At 40.1% G+C, this 22,212-nt stretch overlaps 2 protein-coding genes and 1 long non-coding RNA gene across 19 annotated transcripts; 1 reads left to right on the top strand and 2 right to left on the bottom strand.

Moving 5' to 3' along the window:
• Window positions 1–99: 99 nt before the first annotated feature.
• Window positions 100–22,209, bottom strand: LOC122577132 (gamma-aminobutyric acid receptor subunit beta-like). Of its 16 annotated transcripts, XM_043748257.1 has the most exons (12): window positions 22,131–22,209; window positions 21,501–21,620; window positions 21,347–21,416; window positions 20,975–21,041; window positions 20,617–20,730; window positions 5,016–5,083; window positions 4,466–4,611; window positions 3,740–3,897; window positions 3,195–3,479; window positions 2,741–2,971; window positions 2,395–2,651; window positions 100–2,291 (listed from the first exon to the last, which is right to left on the bottom strand). In XM_043748257.1, the coding sequence occupies exons 5-12, from the start codon at window positions 20,708–20,710 to the stop codon at window positions 2,139–2,141; spliced, it is 1,392 nt and encodes a 463-aa protein (XP_043604192.1). In that variant the 5' UTR covers window positions 20,711–20,730; window positions 20,975–21,041; window positions 21,347–21,416; window positions 21,501–21,620; window positions 22,131–22,209; the 3' UTR covers window positions 100–2,138. The 16 variants fall into 16 exon arrangements, with proteins under 16 accessions (XP_043604192.1, XP_043604194.1, XP_043604193.1 ...); XM_043748259.1 differs by lacking the exon at window positions 21,501–21,620 and having other exon boundaries at window positions 22,131–22,201; XM_043748258.1 differs by lacking the exon at window positions 22,131–22,209 and having other exon boundaries at window positions 21,501–21,650.
• LOC122577133 (gamma-aminobutyric acid receptor alpha-like) lies at window positions 10,348–20,601 on the top strand. The gene is made up of 11 exons (XM_043748263.1): window positions 10,348–10,462; window positions 12,640–12,839; window positions 14,750–14,817; window positions 15,229–15,449; window positions 15,583–15,665; window positions 16,592–16,791; window positions 16,909–16,996; window positions 17,192–17,352; window positions 17,445–17,621; window positions 17,750–17,892; window positions 18,303–20,601. Exons 1-11 carry the CDS (start codon window positions 10,455–10,457, stop codon window positions 18,514–18,516), a joined length of 1,563 nt encoding a protein of 520 aa, XP_043604198.1. The 5' UTR covers window positions 10,348–10,454; the 3' UTR covers window positions 18,517–20,601.
• On the bottom strand, window positions 15,527–17,549 carry LOC122577143. 2 transcript variants are annotated; one of them, XR_006320079.1, is made up of 4 exons: window positions 17,383–17,549; window positions 16,837–17,012; window positions 15,808–16,757; window positions 15,527–15,730 (listed from the first exon to the last, which is right to left on the bottom strand). It is a non-coding gene; the product is annotated as an uncharacterized LOC122577143 (long non-coding RNA). The 2 variants fall into 2 exon arrangements; XR_006320078.1 differs by having other exon boundaries at window positions 15,527–16,757.
• Window positions 22,210–22,212: the final 3 nt, after the last annotated feature.

Raw genomic sequence — 22,212 nt, 5'->3', positions numbered from 1 at the left:
ACAAGAAAGAATAAGTATCTAAGTATAGGTCACGTATGGTGTCCACGGATGACAAGGACGAGGTAAGAATAGAATAAAATTGGTATAGTAGAAATAGCATACAGTTGTTTAAGTCGCTAAATTTAATTTGCCTTAAAATTACAGATACGATTTATATTAAAATAATTAACATTACCACGCGCAATCTATAAGGATCGCATTTTCAATGTTTCAGAAAAATATTCCCTAGAAAAAGACAGTTTTTTTTTCTCTTCTCACTCACGCGTACTCACATTCGTTAGATCATCTTTTCTCGTCGTTCTCACCGTTCAAATTAAAGCTCGAACGATTTCTTAAGCTTTGGACTAATGATACCGAAAATACTTTTTTTATTCTGTTTTTTCTCCTTCTTCGTTTTCCATTTACAACTACCATGCCTGTACTGTTCTACATTGAGAAATAGTGCGCCGTGTGTGACGTATGGGAATTTTTATCAAACCAATTTTTACTTATTATCGTCGAAAATATAGAGAGTGTAAGCTGTATGACGATTTCTCGAATTGATGTTTTACAATTAACGTTGGAGGAATGGAGAACTAAACTTTTCCAAATTCATACAGATTACCAACGAATGGAAGATTAAGTCTAATTTCGTGTACGTATTAAAGACTGTCGTCGTTCGTGTAAATGAACAGATGTTTATCAACAATTGGATTATTAATTGTTAAACCATGTATATGTATATAACATTGTAATGTACGTATACATATACACACTCAGGTTAAAAAATGTATACATTCATTTCGACAGTCGTGTATGGTACATGTATCGAAAGATGTTGACGTATAAATAAAAAGATTTACAATCGTTGCGATTATTTATTTTGTATTATTTATTTATCGAAAGTAAAAATTTTGAAGATACAGTGGAACTCCGTTTATATACATGAAATTGTATACTTGCGATCTATACGAACGTCTAACGTCTAATAAGATATCATTCGGAAAAAGGTAGAAGAAATTAGACTTAAAAGGAAAGACAAGCACCGATTTACTAGTAGACTTTCCAAACCATCGTCTAGAAACAAACTGTCGCTGTATAATCGATCGTAAAGTCTATATGGACATAGGGAATCCAACTTTGGGCACATGCTTCGCAGTCGATACAAGTTTGTAGCAGGAGCAAATTTTTGGAATCTATTAATCCTATCAATCCTATTAATCCATAAAATATTTATCTCGTTAACAGAACGAAAGACGATTATTATATAGAATACATCTTCTGGTTAACCGAACCAACTTGTCTCTCCACAAGTTCATATGAACGGAGTCCTACTGTATAGTTTTAAGATAACCTCGTATGATAACACGTATGAGACACGCTTTGGAAAATATTGACATTATCGACAACAGTGACATTATCTTTTACCTACAGTAATGATAATTAGCAGTTTTAATCGAGAACTACTCTAATTTATGATATATGCTTCTAAAATTTATGCTTCTCTCATTTCGAACGATTTTTGTTGATTTAACGACTTTTCTCGATTTGAGTGGAAATACCATCAGATACCGATACCAGCAACAATTACGGGAGTTGACGATTTTTTAATTTCGAAGTACGGTCTCTGGCTTTCGTTGCAATCTCAATTTGTTTTAGATGAACCGTTAATCGCTTGATTCGTAAATGACAGGTAAAAAAGAAAGTTATCGATTTTTAAATGATCTTTCCAGCTGACCTTATTTAAAAAAACAAAATTCTCGAATAACAGTACCATTTGCACCGCGCACTGCAATCCATTCGAATTGAAATATCGAATAGGAACGTATTTTCTAAAATATTATTACGTCTGAAGATTATAAATCGATATACCTTGAAAATATTTCCTCGTCGATAAATATTGGCAGCTTTCGATTCAGTACTTTCGATACCTGCTCCCTTCGATCGAAAATGATGAAGATTTCGATTTCAATCGTGGCCCGAACGTCGACTCTATTCGGAATCTAATTTCAAAATTTGATTCAAGTTCAAATAGAATTGATTCCCTTTTCATTGAGACTCTTGGAAATTCTCGATTATGGATTGGTCCATTTTTTTCTTTTTTTTTTTTCATCTCTCTTCGTACGGCAGATGGCATGAGACTGTTGCGACGGCTAGGCTCAGAGGAAATAGAATACCCAGTAAATGGCATTGAACAGCATAAAACTGACGGGAAATATAATTCTCGAATATTTGTCGATAATGTTCACGTCTTTGATCTTCGGCATCGACACGCGCAATACGGATGCTCCTCTCCGTATCGCGTGTAGTACCTGCAACCATAATAATTTTTCCTCGTTGTTAAGTTTCTCTTTCATTTTCTTTTCCTTTTCTTTTTAAATGGTCATCGACGGTTCTTTAACGTCCCTCCTTTACCTTAGGTTTATGTTGTTTAGGGCCTCTGTATCTGAGGCCAGCGTTTCTCCCGTATGTATTGTAGGCCGCGACTCTGGAAATTCGAAAGCTAGGAGGAAACTTGGCCGGATCATGTTCTCTTCCGGTTCCAGGCGTCGAACTACTACTAACTAGGCCTGATCTGTTTCTTATACTTGGCAGGGGAGACATTCTGAGATCTTGAAGCTCTATTATGTCCGCTTCCGTTGAGCCAGGAAAAGGAGAACTTGCTTTGCTTCCTGTAAACGTTTCCACGGATTCCAAATGGATAAGCTGTTTCTCGAGATTTAAATATCAAACAGAGAAAATCTAATCAAGAAGATCTTACCTGATTTCGAGGAAATTACTTTTTTCTCGTCGGTTTCTTTCTTTTTTGTCTTCTTTTTGGCTCTGGCGCCCCAATAAGTGTAATTGACCGCTGCATACTCGAGGAGAGCAGCGAACACGAAAACGAAACACATTACTAAGTAAATGTCGATAGCTTTCACGTAGCTGATACGTGGCAGTGAACTACGTACACCTGTGGATATCGTGGTCATTGTGAGGACTGTCGTTATACCTACAAAGGGAAAATATAACGTGACGATCGACTATTTACATATAATAATAGACTATGATAATCGAGGTTTGCTACACGATAGATACATTGAAAGGACTTTTTGCTTTCGAATGGATAATTTAATATATAAGTAGACAGAAAGCTTTTGTAGCCAACGTACTTGTGTACCAGTCATAAAGTGTTAGGATTTACGATCTACAGGGAAACAATTCCATATGTTTACCGAGAGCTACTCTAGCACTGGTTGCTTCGTGATTTATCCAAAAACTGACCCAGCTTAGCATCACGATCAAGATACTAGGTAAATAGGTCTGGAAAACGAAGTATCCGATGTTCCTTTGAAGCTTGAAGCTTAACGATAATCTCTGGTATATACCAGTGGCCAGCCTCTCTTTGCGATCGTTCGTTTCGTAACCGATTATCGTGAATTGTGGCAGTTCCGCCTCTTCCACACCACGGACCGGCGTTTGTTTCCAATACATTACCACGTCCAGCACAGTGTATCCGTCTACGAAAAAAATACGAAAAGCAGTTCTCAAGCGTATACTCGATGAACGTTCCAACTCTATATTCTCGAACTCTATTCAAATAAACGATATCCGGTATGAGGAAAGAGCGATTGTCCTACTGTACGAACGTTCCATTGTCCAAATATTTTCGCTTGCTTATTTCTTCGGTTATGTGGAGCTCTACCGTACTTAGAGAAGAGAGAAGCGAAAGGAATCGATAGAAGGGGGAAAGAGCTACGACAGGTAATATCGACCGTACAGCTTTCGATCTCTACGGTGCAGTTCTGCGAATCCAGCGGATAGTAGTGCAGATCCATCATGCAGGCCAGGGTCGTCGTGAATCTCATGCCATAAGTGACAGATCCGTCTCCGGACAACCGAACGAGTTTATTGCGCTCGGTCACGTCGTGTAGGAAACTGCGAACAAACCGAAAATCAACATTTTCTTTCTTAATCGCATTTCACCTTTTACTCTCGTATCATTGGCAATCGGAGAAAACGACCGGAAGATAAATATAGATCGAGGCAGCTAAGACTGACCACCCGAAGATCTCGAAACGAAACAAAGTTCAAGTCCAACTAAATTTACTCCGATGCTCTTGCGTTTGTTCCTACCGTAAAAACAACCGAGTCGTTCTATGTGCTTTTAGATGCCTCGTCCTATAGCGACGATATAGTTTTTAGAAAGTAATAGACGTAATATTCGAGCGTGTCAGAATTGATTCGGACTCGGCTGTTCGAGGATCAATAACACAGAGAGAATATAAAGATTGGTGACTCGGAGATAACTCGTTTTCGGAATATTCACGGCGCGCGAAAGGTAAATCGGAAAATTCTAGTCGAAACACTGGCGAATGTCGCGAGATATCGTTTACTCGAAAAATGTCTGAAAGTTTGTAATATTTCTCGGACTTGTTAAACTTTGATCGTAATTATTCCTCTTTAGGAGAAAATGTAGGGGTTTCGTAAAATCGTTCCGACGTACCTGTTTTTGTCGTTGGCGAAAAACGTGTCTGGAACCCAAATCTTTTCCGCAAAATCTCCGCTGAGAGTGAGAACCTCCTCTTCTTGAGAAAACGCCAGTCTCTCGTCCTTCCAATACTGATTTAAATACATCGTTATCGTATAATCCTGTGGTAAAAAGAACACCGTTATCGTTTCTGCAAGCAAGAACACATCTTACCATAAATTGATGGAATTCAATCGCAAAAAGCTAAAAGACCCAATAGATATATCGAAATGAATTTACTCCTCCTTCTTAATAAAAGTGGAAATAAATAAATTATACGACGCGTGAACGATACGTGTCTTGATGTAGCAAAAAGATTCGTAAAATGGATGCTTTCGCTATAATATTTTATATTTTATATTTAAAAGATGTGTGTTTTCTGACTGACTATACATCATTTTTCGTAATATCCATTCCATCATCCTGTAAATCCAACTTGCACTGAAACCTATTACTATCTAAAATATTGCAAAAAGTCGAGTTTGACGAGGGTCGGTTTTCTTACGAGCCCCTTGATAATGCTTACCATGTTTACTTCCGAGATTGCATCGAAGCTCGCGATCGTAAGGTCCATGCCAACCAACAGGGGCTCTCCTGGGAGAATTAGATATAGAAATCTGTATAAAATACGATAAAAGAAGAGAACGAGTAGCGTATAAAAGGACTCGCGTATATCTAATTCGCCTTTTATAGGTCGAGCAATCAACGAGGATTAAGGAAATTACTAGGCATCGTTAAGCGGATTAATTGGAATTCCGGCGCGATCACTGACCTGTAAGACATTCGCCATCGCTCGATAAATTCTCTTTACGTTGACTTTAGTTGGTCAACGTTTGAGATAAGTCGTTTAAAAATATTATAGCACGTGAAATTCCCTAAAAGTTACTCGACTTGATTTTCGTATTCGCAGCTAGTCTGAGACAGCCTGGGTTGAAAGATAAAACGAGTATTTCTATCCTTTCTTCCGTTATTGATATTATCAACGATACTGCGATGCCAGATAGCCTAAAGGCCCGAGCTATACCTTGTCACGTGTTACTCAACAACACCAGTTGAGTGGTACGATTTATTGGCTCTGGTTAACTAATTATCGCTTGTAGAAATATGCTTTACACTCGAAAAAGGATACCTATACCGATTTCTAAAAATTACAAACAGCTAAACATCAAGTTACGAACATCGTGCAGCTTATGCTCAGTTACTTTGGACGAAGAAATTCAAAATGCACTTACCGCCGAAATTTGGCCTCAATCGAATATCGTAACCATCGAGGATCCGCGATATAGTTTGCGTCACATTTTCTAATCTGTCAGAGAGCCCTGTATTTTCAAGACTGGCCCTAAAAATCAACGCATTGCTTGGAAAAAAGGATCAAGACAGAAACGAAACGAATATACGCGGATGCTCTATCATCTTCTCAATGACGGGACGTGCTTATGTTTTTACGATCGTTATCTAAGAGTATCCGCGAATACACGGATTACCAGGAAAGATTTTGAAACCGAATACGCGATTAATATATATATATATATATATGTATATAAATTTCCAATAAAAATTTTGTCTTACTAAAAGTCGTAGATTTATTTCGATGTGATTTTTATTTATCGAAATTGCTTGTTGCGAAATAACGAACGGTAGATTAGTCGTTCTTTGATCCGATCTATCGCTATCAATCGTTCTTTTTCTAATGACGACTAAGCGAGGTACAAATTTCATTTTACGAACAATACAGTCGAATTCATCGACCTTTCATTCTTCCTTTGCTAGCGAACTAAAGTGTCGAAAGTAGACTTTTTCGATGAAGATAAAATTAATGTCGATGAAACGATTACCAAGCAATCAGGTGAAGCATTTGCAGCAAGAGAAACGTCTGCTGCAGCCACATCCTGCGATGCATCCTCCGGAATTACGTCAGCAGGTAGAAGAGGACGTCATCTCGATAGGTCCTTGCACCTCGACATCGAGCTGCCAGAAACTGCAATCAGAACCGGTCTCATTTCCGTCCTTGACCCTTTTCGCGTACCAACTGGTCGTCTAATCTTTCGTCTCTTTCATACCTAATACAGACAGCTACATACAAGCTACTTTTAACAACGATGCAAACATCGAATCGTTATAACTCGGCTAAAGAAGTAGTCGAACGAAAGAAGTTTGTAACTTGCAAAGTACGCCAGATGTGCCATAGATAAAATTGCTAACGATCGACACAAGTAAACGGGGATGACCTGCGATTCTTGCTTTGGCAGCGGGATTGTCAAAAAATGATTAATTAGAACGACGGGCATCGGCTATACTCACGCAAGCGTAACTTACTGATACGAGTATCCGGAGAAGGTGAAAGTGAAAGCAAAACGCAGGTACGCGCGTGCTTTTCATTTCTGCGACCACAATGATTCGCCTTTTGACTCGCGATATTTCGTTAAAATCGCGATCGAGAGTTCCATGTTTTTATGTTAATTCCATGCGATAAAAATCTTTGCGCGTGTTCGCGCGATATTTTCTTCGCGTTTGTCGCGGCTACCGTGTACGTTGGTCACGCATGTATTCCTCTTCCGAGGGACGTCGAATTCCACCTAACGTATATTCACGAGGGTTGATCTAAAGATGGGAAGAACGATGTACTCGTCGCGTGGAGCGGATGGAACGACGTCGACGGAAAGGCCGTCGACAGGATCCGCGGACATCGTCAAGGAGGGTTTGTCTCGGGCCAGGAGTCGATGCCTCTCGCTGTTCCTGGCACGGCAACCCTTCAAAGGGCACACTTTCTCACTACCGAACAGACAGCTTCGTTCACCAGCACTGTCCGACGTCGACGCCGTCGTCGACGGTATTTTCCGACGCTTCGGATACTGCGCGCCACTCACCTTCTCCGCATACCCATCCCCGTTTCGCAACCCCCTCGCTATCACCCTCTGCCAACCTCCTTTTGGCTTCTCTGTTAGGATACGTTTCGCCTTATCGTCCCAAACTCCCCTCTTTCTCTCTTTCTCTATCAATCAATCTATCCATCTATCTATCTATCTGTCCATCCATCTTTCTTTCTCACTTTCTTAAACTTTCACTCTTCCTCTCGAGCCCTATACATTTTTTATTTCACCTTCCACGCTGCCTTTTTCCGTCTCATACAACGCACGAGTAATTATTTCCCATCCTCCTATCATTTTCCATTTTCCCTTCAATTTCTCTTCTTCGAGCCTCTTTTCGAACAATCTCACTTGAATTCCAATCTCATTCGCCATGTTGCGAGATTTCTCGACCGGCCAAATATACAGGGTGTCGTGAGAAACAAGTTCTCCCTTTTATTCGTAAGTAACGTTTAAACGAAACGATTTATACGCGTACGTGTATCTTTGACATCGGTCGAACGATCTCCTCTAGCTGCTCCGCCACGTATCTCGAGTTCCCGAGCACACCGCGCGTCTCACGGACACGACGTCGCACGAGGACGACCACTGTTCGGCCTGTCAGCCACGGTAAAAAGGCTTTCAAAATCTTTGATCGCGCATCCAATTTCTCGTAGATCTCTCTGTGTTTGCACGACGGATGTCCGACGTTGGCGATAAATCTCTGCCACAGCGACGCGTCGTTGAAGCGTCCAACGATTCACGAAAAAATTGTACAGCGCACACCTCGCGATTCTCGACTAATCATCGGTATATAACCTCAACGAAAGACAAACGCTATTGCTTCTTGCGCGACACCCTGTACAAGCCCTGTACAAGCCCTGTACAAGCCCTATACATGCCCTGTACAAGCCCTGTACAAGCCCTGTACAAGCGCTGTGCAAGCCCTGTAGAAACCCTGTAGAAAGCCTGTTCACCTGTTCGGTTGTTCCAACCATCGTCCCTTCTTTATCGAATTTAGTCAACCTCTTTCTCGTACGTCTCTGCCTGCCTGCCATTCCCACCCTCAACCTCTCCCCTCTACTACACCAAACGTTTCGTTTCGTATCGGTGTTTCACACTTGCACTGCTAGTACTCTCGAAGCCGGCTTCCCTATCCGTTCTCTCTCACCTATTTATCTTTCGCTTCTCTTTGCACGCCGATAACACCAGCCTCCGTATCTCTGGGTACTTGGCATTCCTCGGCTCCCGAGGCGGTCCGGAGGTTGGCGCAAAATGGACCACGCATGTGCAGCCCCGTTTCACCGCGACCTAGTGACACACAGCCGGTCCTCGTGTCTCTTCGCTTCTCTGCCTCTGTCCCTCCTTCTCTCTATCTCTGGCCGTCTTCCTTTCTCTTCCTCTTTTGATTTCCACGCCACGATCGAAGCAGAGCCACCCTTCAGATGCCTCCGCAAAACACACACCGGCATCGAGAGTCGTTCACCTTACCAGATTACCGTTCCATCGATCTTCCCCTCCGAACGTGTACTTTTGTCCTCGGCAATATCGAAACAAGTGGTTTCGCGATAATCTATTCCTATCTTCGCACTTTTCATCCTTCTTTTCTCCGCCAGGCACGACCCTTATTTATTAAGGCTCTTTATTTACGGAGCGTAAACGCGACGGTGCGAGTCGCGCATCCTACGAAATTGTCAACACCACCGATCCTACAATTTTACTTAAAAATTCCTGCTTCGCGTTACATTCTTCCTCCGCAATGATGTAACGACTTTTGCCGCGACGAAATAATTATCTTTGTCGATCAATCAATCAATCAACCGATTTCCTAGTTTCGCGCAACTTGCCACGCGGTTTTACGATTTTTACCGCGCATCATTCTTCCGGGTCGCCCGTGGTACAACCACTGAAACTACCACACTGGTTTTACAATTTTATAAATGCCTCAACCCTTTTTCAGGGATCGTGATTAATACCCAGAGTGAACAGTACCAGAAACGCGTTACATAGCGCAGAATTCCTTTTGTTAGGACGCGATAAATCAATAAATACGAAGATATTCCACCGTTACGTATTCTTTAAAGACTAGCCATTTTGACTGGTTTTATGGAAAAATAGATATTGGCTCACCGGCAGACGCGCGAAATTAAGCACAGACAACCAACTTTTCGTCAAATCGATCTGAACGTACGGTATCGAGTTGCAGGACACGCTTGCTAAAAGCCACATTGCTAAATTAGCAGTTTTACATGGAAATGTAAAGATACGAAAATCGTCCTCGCCAACCACCTAGCCAAGCTGCTCTACACGATCCCACCTACGTATCTGACATCTTTTCCTATGTCGGAAAAGTAGTACAATGGTACCGCATACGATACACCATTTTTGCATCTTTCGACCACAAAGACAAATGCCACGTTAGTGCATAATTTCTCGGACGTTAAACAATCGTCAAACCATATACAATGGAAACGATGGATGCGTGAAAAAGTCGTTTCCGTACGTGCGTAACTCATTTTTTCCTCGTAACTAGTTTCCCCTTTCCATTGCTTGCCAATGAAAAGGAAGAAGAGAATTTCGTTAGTCGAATAACTTCGATCAAAGATAATCTGCCTATTACGCGAAATTAAACGATAGTGACGAAATTGCGCGAGAAATCCCCATCGCTAATTCCTTTTGATCGTCGTTCTTTCGCTTATGTATTCTTTACGTATGATTTCACTTCGCCCTACTGTACTCGCACAAAGCTCCGTAAATTCAATATATTTCGTCAAACACGACCGAAGGTAGAATGAAAAAAAAAAAAAAAAATTGTAAAAAGCGAGCAACCGCCAGATAACATTGTCAATGGTTGAACGTGCGGTACAAAGGAATAAAGAAGAAACGAATAAACGATAACAAAGTTCATTGAACGTCGCGGAAGGCAGGATTGTTGGAGCTTGCGCGGCAGAAAGTTTGGTCCGCCAGGTGGGAGATCCACGAGGATCCGTCGCATGAATCGCGTGTAGATCTTCCCCGCGAGTGTCGGTATTCGGTTCGCGCTTATTTCATTTTTCAAAATTTCTCGGTGTCGCTTTATCGATCGTCGAAGATCAAAGTGGAGGAAAAGGCGCAGCGAAATGTTGACGTAAGTACGCTCTTTCGTTCCATTTCGATCGATGGACCGTTTCGTTTCGAAAGCAAAGGAGAGTAGTCAAATATGAAATACCATTTTGTTGCTCCAATACCGCTCTTACAAGGAAAATAGTCTTATTCCTCTTGTTTCATCCTCTTTTTTTTCTAATAAAATTCCGCTTTAAAGCAATTGTATTGGATCATCTCGCAAAGCAGAAATAAGGGGGTTCTGGAGAGTCGAAAGTGGTTTCGCGATTTCCCGTTCTCTTTTCTCGAACCACTTTCAGGCCTCGAGACATTGTTTCTTCGTCCCATACGTTTCTTCCTTGTCGACATTTCTTACGCCGGAAGAGGATATCCTGGTATCTTATAAATAAAAGAAATCTATAAAAAAGATGGTAATCGAAACGTGGAATATTTCATTATTGGACTACTAAATTGGCTGTCCGTATTTCCAATTTGACAAAGTTGAAAACGCGATATTCGGTTCGTAAATACTTACGAATCTCACGGACAAGTACGCCAGCAAGAAGAAAAAGATCGATCGATCGAATTTTGTTAACAGACGCAATTACGTTGAATTCCGCGTGTGCCTCGAACCAGCTTTTTCCAGAGTTTTCTTTCCTGCGTCATAAACATTTCAAAGTAGAAAGGCTTTTCATCGTCGCTTACGTTGTAACCTTTCTTTCTTCAGCGTGAGAACTTAAAACGTCGACGACGTTCAGTCAATCAATCAATCAATTACGCCGAGTATCTGTTCCACGTAAATTCGTTTTACGCGATTTTCATTCGCGTCTGTCATCGACGTCTGTTTGTACAAACGAAAAAATACGTACACAAACGATGACCAGCGCCGTTATCTTTATCTCGTAGGGCACCGAGACGTTTCGACATCGCCGAATAAGTTGCCGTATACACTCGTTACGTTCAGAGCTTTTTTAAATTAAGAAAATCAGGCTCCTACGTGCGAAACGAAGGATTAAACGGGAAAGTAAATTATGATAATGAAAGCACTGGCAAGGATCTGCATTCCGCATCGATTATTTAGCTAGCCGCACAAATATGGCAATATCGATACAGACCGTTAATGAAAAAGCTGAAATTAAAGTGTACGAGTAGCCGGTAAACGTGTACCTGCGGTAGCCGCAAAGAGAATAATTACCACCCTTTCGTCAGCTCGTATCTCCTCGTTGATTATTGGCTTTTTACAAGCCAGCACAGCTATTGTAATTTCTGTTTGGCAGCTTTGAGGCGTGCATACGTTCGTATTTTTATAACATAAACCTATGGTTTGGTGCATCAAGTACCAATGTCAGTACCTACAAAGTCCAGATATCTGCATTTAACGTATCGTTAAAAACTCCTATTGGAATAATTTGCCGTGCACGAGTCTTTAAAAAGCGACTCTTGTAATTTTGTATGACGATATCGATTCACCTGATTGGTTCTCCTACTTTCGACTACTTCGAACGGAGTGCGTAACGAGCAAGATGTTTGGCGCGATGTACAGACAATGGAAGAAAATTGTGAAAATAGTGAAAAATTGAAACGCGGTCCGTCGAAAGAAAAAAAAAAACGGTTTTCATGTGGCAAAGCAGGCAGAAGGCCGAGAGGCCATTGCAGAAGGAGAGCGAATGGAAGAGGGGAAGAGGGGAAGAGGAGTAGAAAAGTGCTCTCCTTAGCCGCGGATTCAGCAACTTCCGACGAGGCTGCCCCTCGATGTTTCGAGTGAACGTTCTCCCTCGTTACGTCAGAATCGCCCTTTAAGCCCTTCCGGTGCCCTTTTTGCGAAAAGTCCATCGAAAACAAGATTTTTTCACAAATTTCTCTGTACCACGCGCAACATTCCTATATCCCTAAGATATTCGCTGATAACGTTTCACAACGCTGATCGTCGAGTACCTGTCGCTTTTTAAGGTGTTTCATTTAATAGCTTAAGCCTCGAACGACCGTGAAATATCGTGAAACGAACGAAGAAAGAAGCTTGTGACGTTTACGGCGGTGACAGTGCCATTATTATCGATATTAGATATAACGTTACTCAAAGGTGAATTCATCGATTCGTGAAACGATGCCAACGTATCCACGGGACAATGATCGCGTTATAATCGATTAAATTAAATAACGTTAAATAAAATGATTAATAATAACGGTAACATCGCTCGATAAGCTGACATTTGACTTTCGCAGGTTTCTACTCCTTATATTGCTGTCGTCGTGGAGAAATCGGAACCACGCGCTCCATGTTTCTTCCACGTCCTCGAAGACTTCTTCGAAAGCCACGCTGACCAGAGGGACTGTCAACGACATTGTTTCCAGAAACATCACGATGGTTCTTGAGAACCTTCTAATGAACTACGAGAACAATCAACTGCCTACTCACGGAAAGGGTAAAGAGACGAGCTTCCACTTATTTCGAACGTTTTAATAAACGTTAAGTAAAGTTGATACCTTTTATCGCGCGTCGAAATTGTCGAAATTATCGAAACGTAAGGCAAAAGTAGCAAAGACGAAGAACCTCTTTCTCTTTGCGAAACGCTACGAATCGAGAAAACTCGTTAATCGACACGTTTTCGGTAATAATTTACACCGCGTAAAAATCAATTGCGATAACTTTTCTCCCTAATTGAAACAATTCTTCGTTCGTAAAATTTTGTTCACGCTCGATCGGGTCGCCCCGAGCAAATTGGATTAATTCGATCCTCGTGATGAAAGGATTAAACGATCGCGAGAGTCGCGGCTGAGAATCAGCGAATTACAGCGATTAAAAGGAAGGGGTGGCGTTTTCGTGCAATATCGATCTTGAAATGTTTACAACGAAAAAATTGGGGCATTGTAACGATCTTTGACGAGTGATCGGGCGGAAAGGGGAAAAATAGGAGCCGGTCCGATACGAATACAACACGCGGAAAGTTGGATTGCAGCCAGCCGAAGAAAACTACCCCTTCGAAATCGCCTTTATCCCTGACACGCGGTCCCAATTTTCCATCATCCTTATTTTTTTCTTTTTCTTTTTCATCCAAAAGAACGCCCAACTATTCTCTCGATTATCCCTCTGTACTCATTTCCGTCGGTCCATCTATGTATTATTTTTCTTTTCTCCTCTATAGCAGCCTCTGCTCCTATGTAGCAGCCACCCCCTGCTCGTTGCTCCTTTTAGCTAGTCCTATTCATTCGTCCTACTCAAAAATTTACATGCACACTGATCAAGTTCGTTATCAGACAGTGGGTGTTTGTTTCTAAAATGAAATAAAACTAAATATTTCCAAGATGCAAGCGAACTGCGTCTACCCGAACCTGTCGACCGGAGGCAAGTCGTCTAAACGAGATTATCTAGATTATCCGCCCTTTTTCGATTGCAGGGAAAAACTTCTCGTCTACTTTCTGCTGACCAAGCAATTCGCGTTACGAGTAATAACACCAATCGTCAAAAGATGGACGCGTTTCGACGGGATACCGTCCTATATTTCACATTGATCGCGTATTATTACTATTATGCGTTTTACGTAATTCTGACAAACCGAATTAATTCGACCAGATGAGATCGACGATAATCCCACTTTGCTCGATTGCGCGATTAGTTGATTCAAAGATACGCCCGTCCTCCAAATCCTCCAGATCGCTGATGTCGTTCATTTTCAAATAATCGATAGCGTTGTTTATTGAAAAGCCTGAAACTTTGGCTCTACAGTAGTACTACTGTACGGGGTGTCCGGGCCGCAAAATATTCCGCTAGGACGACACGTTTTACGCGTTCCTGGGATAACCGAGGCCGAAAGCGAGAGTCATCTTCCAAGGAAATAAGGCGTACAAAATTTCGGTCAACCTGTTCACGTGTGACGTCTGTACGCACCTTGACGATACCGCTATAAAACTTGGTATTCTTAATCTATGTGCTCTGTGGCTTGTCCTTTATGCGTTTGAATCACAATCATCGAGTGTCGGATTAAGTTTCGGCCGTGCGGCGCGTTTAGCGTCGCGTGGATGCGTTTCTTCGACCCAACGCTCTTCTATGACTCTCCTGAATCTCCGACTATCGTCTCTTCAAACATTCGCTCCAACGCTCCATGCCGCGTTCCTTGCTGGCCGAGCCCTGGACACAGTCGTAAAGTCCTGGTAAGGCTAAATAGCTGCGGGCTGCTTGCCACGGTGTCGACACGAAGGTGCGTTCCCGTAAACGTAGGTATCGTGTTACGACGCGTCCTACCTACGTGATCGAAGATGTACAGACGATGTTTTACGCCAGTTAATCTCGATTTTTCAGTTTATAAAAGATTTAATCGCGCGTTTTCTTTCCTAGGAACGCCAACCGTGGTAAAAACCAATATTCTGATAAGGAGCATGGGTCCTGTGTCGGAACTTGACATGGTAGGTTTAGCATGTCAGACGTGCAAATAAATGATCCAAATTCTTCGGTGAAGCACAGAGTTCGCTCGAAAAAACTGCTGCTTTGGCGGTGGCCTGACGATTGCATCTCCGTCTAAAGACACGATATTTCTCCGTCATGGAATTTGTCAGATGCCTAACGGATGGCTCGAAATTATAGAAAGCGTGGACAAATTTCTCGGTCGGATAATTCTTCTTTTTTTATTTTTTTTATTTTTTCAGTAAACGTTAATTTTACCGAAAAATTTCGATTATCCCCGTCCACGAAGAAGTTAAACGACTTCTTCTGTGTGTCATATGTATACGTTTTACTCGTCCTTCGGTTTCGTGGTCCGGAAAAAGGACAGGATGGCATTTCCGTTTACTAATGATGGCACGTGTTACTTCTTACAGGATTATTCGATGGATTGTTACTTTCGACAATCTTGGCGCGACTCTCGTTTAAGCTTCTTGGGCCCGATAAAGTCGCTCAGCTTGAGCATCAAAATGTTGGAAAGAATCTGGAGGCCGGACACGTATTTTTATAATGGAAAACACAGCTACGTGCATACCATCACGGTGCCGAATAAATTATTAAGAATCTCGCAAGATGGAGATATACTCTATTCCATGAGGTTGTTATTAATGTAAAGATTTCATTTGCATATTAAATACCGTAACTAATAGTAATAATACGGATATCGTAAAGTAATTTAACATTAATTCAACGTGGATTACAACCATACGTTATATTCGTGTTTACAACAGGCTTACTATAAAAGCAAAATGTCCAATGGAGCTTCGAAATTTTCCCATGGATCGGCAATCTTGTCCGCTTATTCTCGGAAGTTGTAAGTATCCTTAAAACGATTCGAATGCTCGTAACGAAAAAAGCCTCTTGTCAAATGTTTTCAGCCTTTCAAGTAATAACGTGCGTTATGGTAGCCAGAAAGTAGACGCGGTGGAATCGACATTATAAAAGACGAACTGTACCTTGTGTTTCCAATTTTCGTCCGAGATAAATTTTTCTATTTCTTATATTTTTTGATACGCATGGTTCATTAATTTTTCGATACTTTTTTAATCTTTGTCTGCCGGCTACACACATTATGTATACATATTATATATATATATTTATTTATATATATCGTTCATTTGCTGCAACAATAACGTAACTTAGAAATCAAAATTTTAGGAAAAATGAATTGAAATGCGCTAAACTGATATAGTTTTCTTATACCGACGCGACTGCCCTCTCGTGGTGACTTTCCCAAGTTTACTTGCAAGACTCCTGCAGCAAAAAGTACGAGGAACGGCGTTCCTTCTTTACCAGTAACTCAGCAGCTACAAAAGTACAAGGAACGCTATTTCTTCTTTACCAACAACTCAGAAACTACGTAAAATGAAATTCAATTAATACTAAAAAGATAAATAAATGCATTTTGATATCTTCGGTAAAGAATCGATATCAAAGATTTCTGTAGAGAGATATTGGACATACGTCACGAGTGTTTATTACCAAGCAAAAATATGCATACATATATACGTGCATATGCCGATATTATCCTGGCAGCCGGTGGTTTACGATACACGTAAATTTCCTGTTTCTTTCGGAATTCCATAGTGTCTAGCCTTCATTTTGCCCTTTTTCTATCCGATAACGTACGTAGATATTATCATTTTTCAATACGATACAAGATGATGCGAGCGTAACAAAATTTGCGTTGGATTGGAAGCCTTTCTAATATGTTTTAACTTTAATATTGTACGTTTTTAGATGCATATACGTCCGGTCAATTAATTTACGAATGGCAAGAGGGCTCCTCCGTAAATTTCGTCCCTGGAATGGCTCTTTCACAGTTCGATCTCATGGGTTCACCGTACAGGAATTTAACTTTTGTTCGTCGCGAAGGGGAATTCTCAGTTCTTCAAGTTTCCTTCAACTTGCAACGAAACACCGGTTATTTTCTCATCCAAGTAAGTGGATACGAATACATTAGCTCGTTACATAATTTTAGTTACATTTTAGTACATTAACGAATAAAAAATTATTCTTTTCCTCTTGTAATATTCTTCTCTTCACGGTTCTGTCAGGTTTACGTACCCTGTGTTTTGATAGTAGTCCTAAGTTGGGTGTCTTTCTGGATTCATCGTGAAGCTACTAGCGATCGGGTTGGTCTAGGTAAGTCAGTCCGTCCCTTCGAACATACCGAATATATGCGTAAATTTAGTACAACTATAAAGTTTCCAAATCTTTGATTGAATCTTGGGAGGCTCAAGATTCCACGCGAACCAACAACCTTTCCCACGAACCCTCGTAGTGCAGAGATTTCTCCAAAAATACTTGAAAACGATATCAAATAAATTATTATTACAGGCATTACTACCGTTTTGACACTGTCCACCATTAGTCTCGATTCCAGAACAGACTTGCCTAAAGTTAGATACGCCACTGCCCTTGATTGGTTTTTATTAATGAGTTTTGGATACTGTATCGCTACTCTGTTGGAATTCGCCGGTGTGCACTACTTTACAAAGGTATCTATTTATAATGATTAATTTTAATACCTAGTACATTGATCCATGTTCCACAAAATTCATAAAACCGAGTTGTAACACGCTTCTGTCAGGTTGGCAGCGGAGAAATTCCTTTGGACGAGGAAGAGTTGGAAAATGAGAGCGAAGCCGACTATCAGGATGGGTTTTGCGACATTGTGTCGCGCAGTCCTCAAACTATTCACCCAGAGACAATGATAGACGTACCTCGAAGGACAAGTTCTTTGTTATGCGATGTTTATGATGTTAATGTAAATATAATGTCCAGCTTACACAAACATCCATCATTTGACTTTTCTTTATCGCTTAAACTGAACTCGGCATTTTTCCCCGTATAATCTGACTCACCCTGTACACCTTCGAACAAATTTATATTTAGGAATCCGTCTCTTACGGAAGAGGATCGATGACAGTGTCCGTTACGTCGAAACCATCAACGATGGAAAGACAAACGCAAACGGAAGTGTGGATACCGAAGTGGCGACAATTTCTCTATTGCCTTGCTGGCGATGAGGAGTTCAGGTAGAAATTTCCTTCGCTGTTTTCATTTTCTATCTCAAAACTCCTAGAAAATATGTATGTCCTGTTTCATTTACTTTATCGGTTCCATTCCATTTTATATACTATATAAATTTCCATATTTCTCTAGCTGGCAGTTTTATTCGCGATAGAGTTCTTTCCAATTTAATTGGATCATTCGCATCTATATATCGTTCTCTACTTATTTCTACTTTACTCATTGCTCGTTTACTTCTTTGCAATTGAACGAAAATAACCATATTTTATTTGTGTATTACTGAGTGTATTCGTTCGTTATTTTGGGAATCACTTACTCCTCTGCATTCATCCTGCGACAATATTCATCATCGTTTTTATCTTTTAATCGCTCGTAAAGCTTCGAATATTATCGATTCTTGTTATGTTAATCGCAGGAGGCGCAGACAAAGGGAAGCAGCTGGAAATTGCAGGAAGAAAGGCGAAAAGATCGCAAGACACATAAATAGCGTGTCTTACATCGACAAAGTGGCGCGAGTCGTATTTCCCGCTTCTTTTGGCCTACTCAATGTATGCTATTGGGTCATCTACGTCACTTATCAAGAGGAATTCAAGTGGCAAGATCCACCGTTTGGATCGATTTCTCACTGATTCGATCCACAAAGTAATTAAGATAGCGGTGTATATGTATAATATACACGCAAGTCAGATTGATATATACACATATATGTAATCGAAATTTAACCTTAGAAAGGAAAGCTCGAGTTTCATCAAATTATGAGATGATATATTCCCCTTCTACTTATCCCTAGTAACAAAATTATGTAATTTCATCCTTTCTGCTTTCACGTTACAACAACAAGATATTATACTCTTTAACGACAGATATATATATATGTGTGTGTGTGTGTGTGTGTGTATACGGTGTTTAATAAATTTAGTATGCCCCTTTTTTGATTTTCGTTATTACCTGCGTTCAAGGGAACGCATAAATCGATTTTAAAATATATCAGAGTATTTTATACACATATACACACAACACGTATGTCGGCCAAGGAAAGGACACTACTATTATAAATACTAAAAACGAGCATAGTGACAAAGTAGTAACGAGAATGACTTTCCATTTTCTGGATTATCCAGAAAATGGGAAGCCATTAGTAGTTGCCCTCTTCTACGGCAATTTGCCGGGCCTCTTCGGCTCGTGGCCTCTTCTCTCTTCGGGCGCGATGCCCGCTGAAACTTGTAAACGTTCGTTTCGCAACCCGTTCTCTACACGCGACCACGACCGCGAAATTCAAAAAATCGATAGGCAAGGCCAGAGACGAATGGCATGCTCCATTCGTGGTGTCAGCTTCACCGTCGATTTTTCAAAATTGGTATCCTGAAACAGGTTGGACACGCGAAGACGCGCCTACCTGACGACAGACTGTGCCAACCTGCCCGGCCCTGCCTGCTTATAGTTATACTCATTCACACCAGAAAGTATACTCTACCTATCCTACCCGGACACCTATATTTAAAATTTATGAGGTGACAAAACAAGCACACCAACACACTCGCTCCACGGTCCTCACGCATAACCCGGGCGCAAGAGCCTACACTAGAGAAACGTCCCGGGACGCCTCCGACACCCGAGTTTCACACACAACATTCACACTCTAATATACGTACCATTTCCCTGAAATCGACTGACGAATCGGCTAGCGACCATTGCGTAAAAATATTACGTACATTTGATTTCCAATTTTAATGAAATATTCATAATCGCGTACAATTATGCATATATCGTCCAAACAAATAATCTTACTAGAATAGACCATTGTATTTTGATCGATGTAATCATCATTTATAATTTAATACCAACACATATGTAGTAGCATTGTTATTGCCAATTGAATTCACACATCTGCGAAAATTATAATCAATAGCAAAAACGACGCAATTCCACAGCTTAATCGCATACACACACACACACACTAATAGTGGAAAATACGTCGTGCACGATACACCAACGCAACGTCAGTCGCCAAGAAATTGTTAAGCTTATAAACTAATCATCATGCCCATTGCCTTTCTCCCATCCAAGTAGCACCTGGGCACGTGAGCGAGGTCCTGGCAATGAACACGGCAGGGGTAAAACCTGAAAATCCTAGGCTAAAAGAATGATTAACAATTATATTTTGCATCTAACGGGATAGTGATCTCATTTCATTCAAATTTTAATGACTCTATATTTTACTTTATCTTATCAATTGAGAAATAATATTTTTGTGTCAATGATTCTAATTGAAATATTAATAGAAATGACCTCAGGCGATTCCTTTATCAAAACATAAGGAATCTTTTAAACACAAGGAACCATTCAAATCTTGTTTTGATTCCAGAATCTGCCTGTCGCGAAGTGTCTTCTTGCACGTGAAATTTGATACACGTCAGCGGACAGATAAAATTACGCTTTTATTATCTTCGCATTTCATATTTTCAAATTTAATACTTATTATATTATCATACTTATTATCGATGCATTATCATCCATATCTAAAAACGCCACGTGCAAGAAAACCTATCCTGAGCTAATAAATAGGATACAGACATGAAAATGTTACTACTCACGGGTATAATAAATACCCGCGGTCACTATGCTCGCCAAAAATTCTACATAATACTGGTTAGTCACCCGTGTCGATTCGGACTTTTCATTCGACGACATGGTTGAGTAACCGGAGGAACAAATGCATGCGACTTAACGATTAGATGCGAAGAACGTCGTCGTCATCGATGTTGTGGCCCGGCGAATCCATCGTGAAACCTGCGCCATCGAATAAGAACCGTCGAATCCCATGGTAGATGCCACGAAGAAATCTGTAACAAAACATAGAATATTATAATTTGTTCTTAATAACAGTGTTAATTATTCTGTGAAAATTTCAAATAATAAAAGATTGATCTCTACCGAATAAAAAATTTGTAGGATAATACTTAATACGAGAATGAAAAGTTTACACTTGTCACATTTTTAATCAGATCCTACTTTTTAATTAATAATAATTTGTCACAGAATATAGAGAATAAAATTAAACAAAGTCCAAAACAAAAATCTATTCACATTTTGGGCTTTTGAAGCACCATAGGTCCTTTCCAAGATCCAGCAAGCAGAGGAAGGAGTGACACACCTTTAATAATAGTAATAATAATAATAATAATAATAATAATAATAATAATAATTATTATAATTATAATTTGTTCTGAAAATCAGCAAAGATTGTTAGAACAACTTGAGGTAACGGAATACGAAACTCTACGAAAACTTGCAACTTCAATAACAAAAAGAATTTAAATTCTAATAAACTCTAATTACTATAACACTTGGAACATTAATATAAAGATTTAAAACCAGACTTCACTTTCCAATTAATAACAATTGTTGCAAAATCCGAGAAATAAAATTTATTGAAACGCAATGTGCAAAGACTCTTACATGCTTGAAGTTGAAGCACTGCTGCTATATCCTTTCCGAGAGAGGAGGACAAAGTTAAGTTGCGGAGGAGCTGTAACAAAATGTGTGAAATATAATCTGCTCTGAAAAAACATATTTTTGATTCTTAGAAAGTTTAGGATAATGAACAATTAACCTCTATCCAAAGTTGAAAGTAGAAAAGTAATATCTGTCTTGGAATGACCTGCTGTGGCGCGATTTACCTTTGGTGATTTTTTGGTTGGCGAGGAGTAGGGAGGAGTGGTGAGGCTCGCCGCTAAGTCGAACGTGCATCCAAAAAAAAAAGATGTTTTCAGCAATTCGATATTACGTTCCAAGTAAAATAAACAATACATCAGACTAAAACAAGATGAGACACGTGTATAAAAGTAAACGCGACTGAGCTAATATAATTCAAACGAACAAAACTGCAATAAAATATCAGAAAATTATTACCGTACATACTATTATTGACGTAAAATCGAACGATTATCGAACTATATTCAAACTATAGTTCGATGTATCAAGGAAAAGGAAAGGAAAGGAAGAAAAGAAACGGAAAAGTAAAAACGATAATAAAAGAATTATCGAGGAAAAAGAAGAGAAGAAAAATGGTCAAGGGGAGTGAAAAGGGAAAGAATTTCACTTCAATAATACGTGATTGTACTTCCCGATGTAGGTGACCTTAATCAAAAACTAATAACCCTCTAATTACATTGAAAAACGATAAATCGCTATAAATTGTACTGGATTATCGATAGAAAATGAAGTAAATTAACATTCTCACCATTTTGAAGCAATGTCTTGGTGTTTTACAATAAATTTTCCATATTTACGACAGACTCTCAACAGTTACTTCCTCCTCCCAA

This window comes from Bombus pyrosoma, linkage group LG17 (genome assembly GCF_014825855.1).
Source record: "Bombus pyrosoma isolate SC7728 linkage group LG17, ASM1482585v1, whole genome shotgun sequence".
In the NCBI taxonomy this organism is placed as follows: Eukaryota; Metazoa; Arthropoda; class Insecta; order Hymenoptera; family Apidae; genus Bombus; species Bombus pyrosoma.
Note: the sequence above shows the minus strand (reverse complement) of the source record. Positions and strands in the feature narration are given on the sequence as shown.

Excerpts from the sequence above, each read along its gene's own strand:
- LOC122577133 (XM_043748263.1), top strand. Across the intron at positions 14,818-15,228 it reads CTGTGTCGGAACTTGACATG|GATTATTCGATGGATTGTTA; the intron begins GTAGGTTTAGCA and ends TACTTCTTACAG. Across the intron at positions 16,997-17,191 it reads TAGCGATCGGGTTGGTCTAG|GCATTACTACCGTTTTGACA; the intron begins GTAAGTCAGTCC and ends TTATTATTACAG.
- LOC122577132 (XM_043748246.1), bottom strand. The coding sequence starts at position 21,699 with ATGTATTGTTTATTTTACTTGGAACGTAATATCGAATTGCTGAAAACA. Across the intron at positions 5,084-20,616 it reads GACGTTCTTCGCATCTAATC|GAGAGCCCCTGTTGGTTGGC; the intron begins GTTAAGTCGCAT and ends TAATTCTCCCAG. Across the intron at positions 2,972-3,194 it reads CAGTGCTAGAGTAGCTCTCG|GTATAACGACAGTCCTCACA; the intron begins GTAAACATATGG and ends TTCCCTTTGTAG.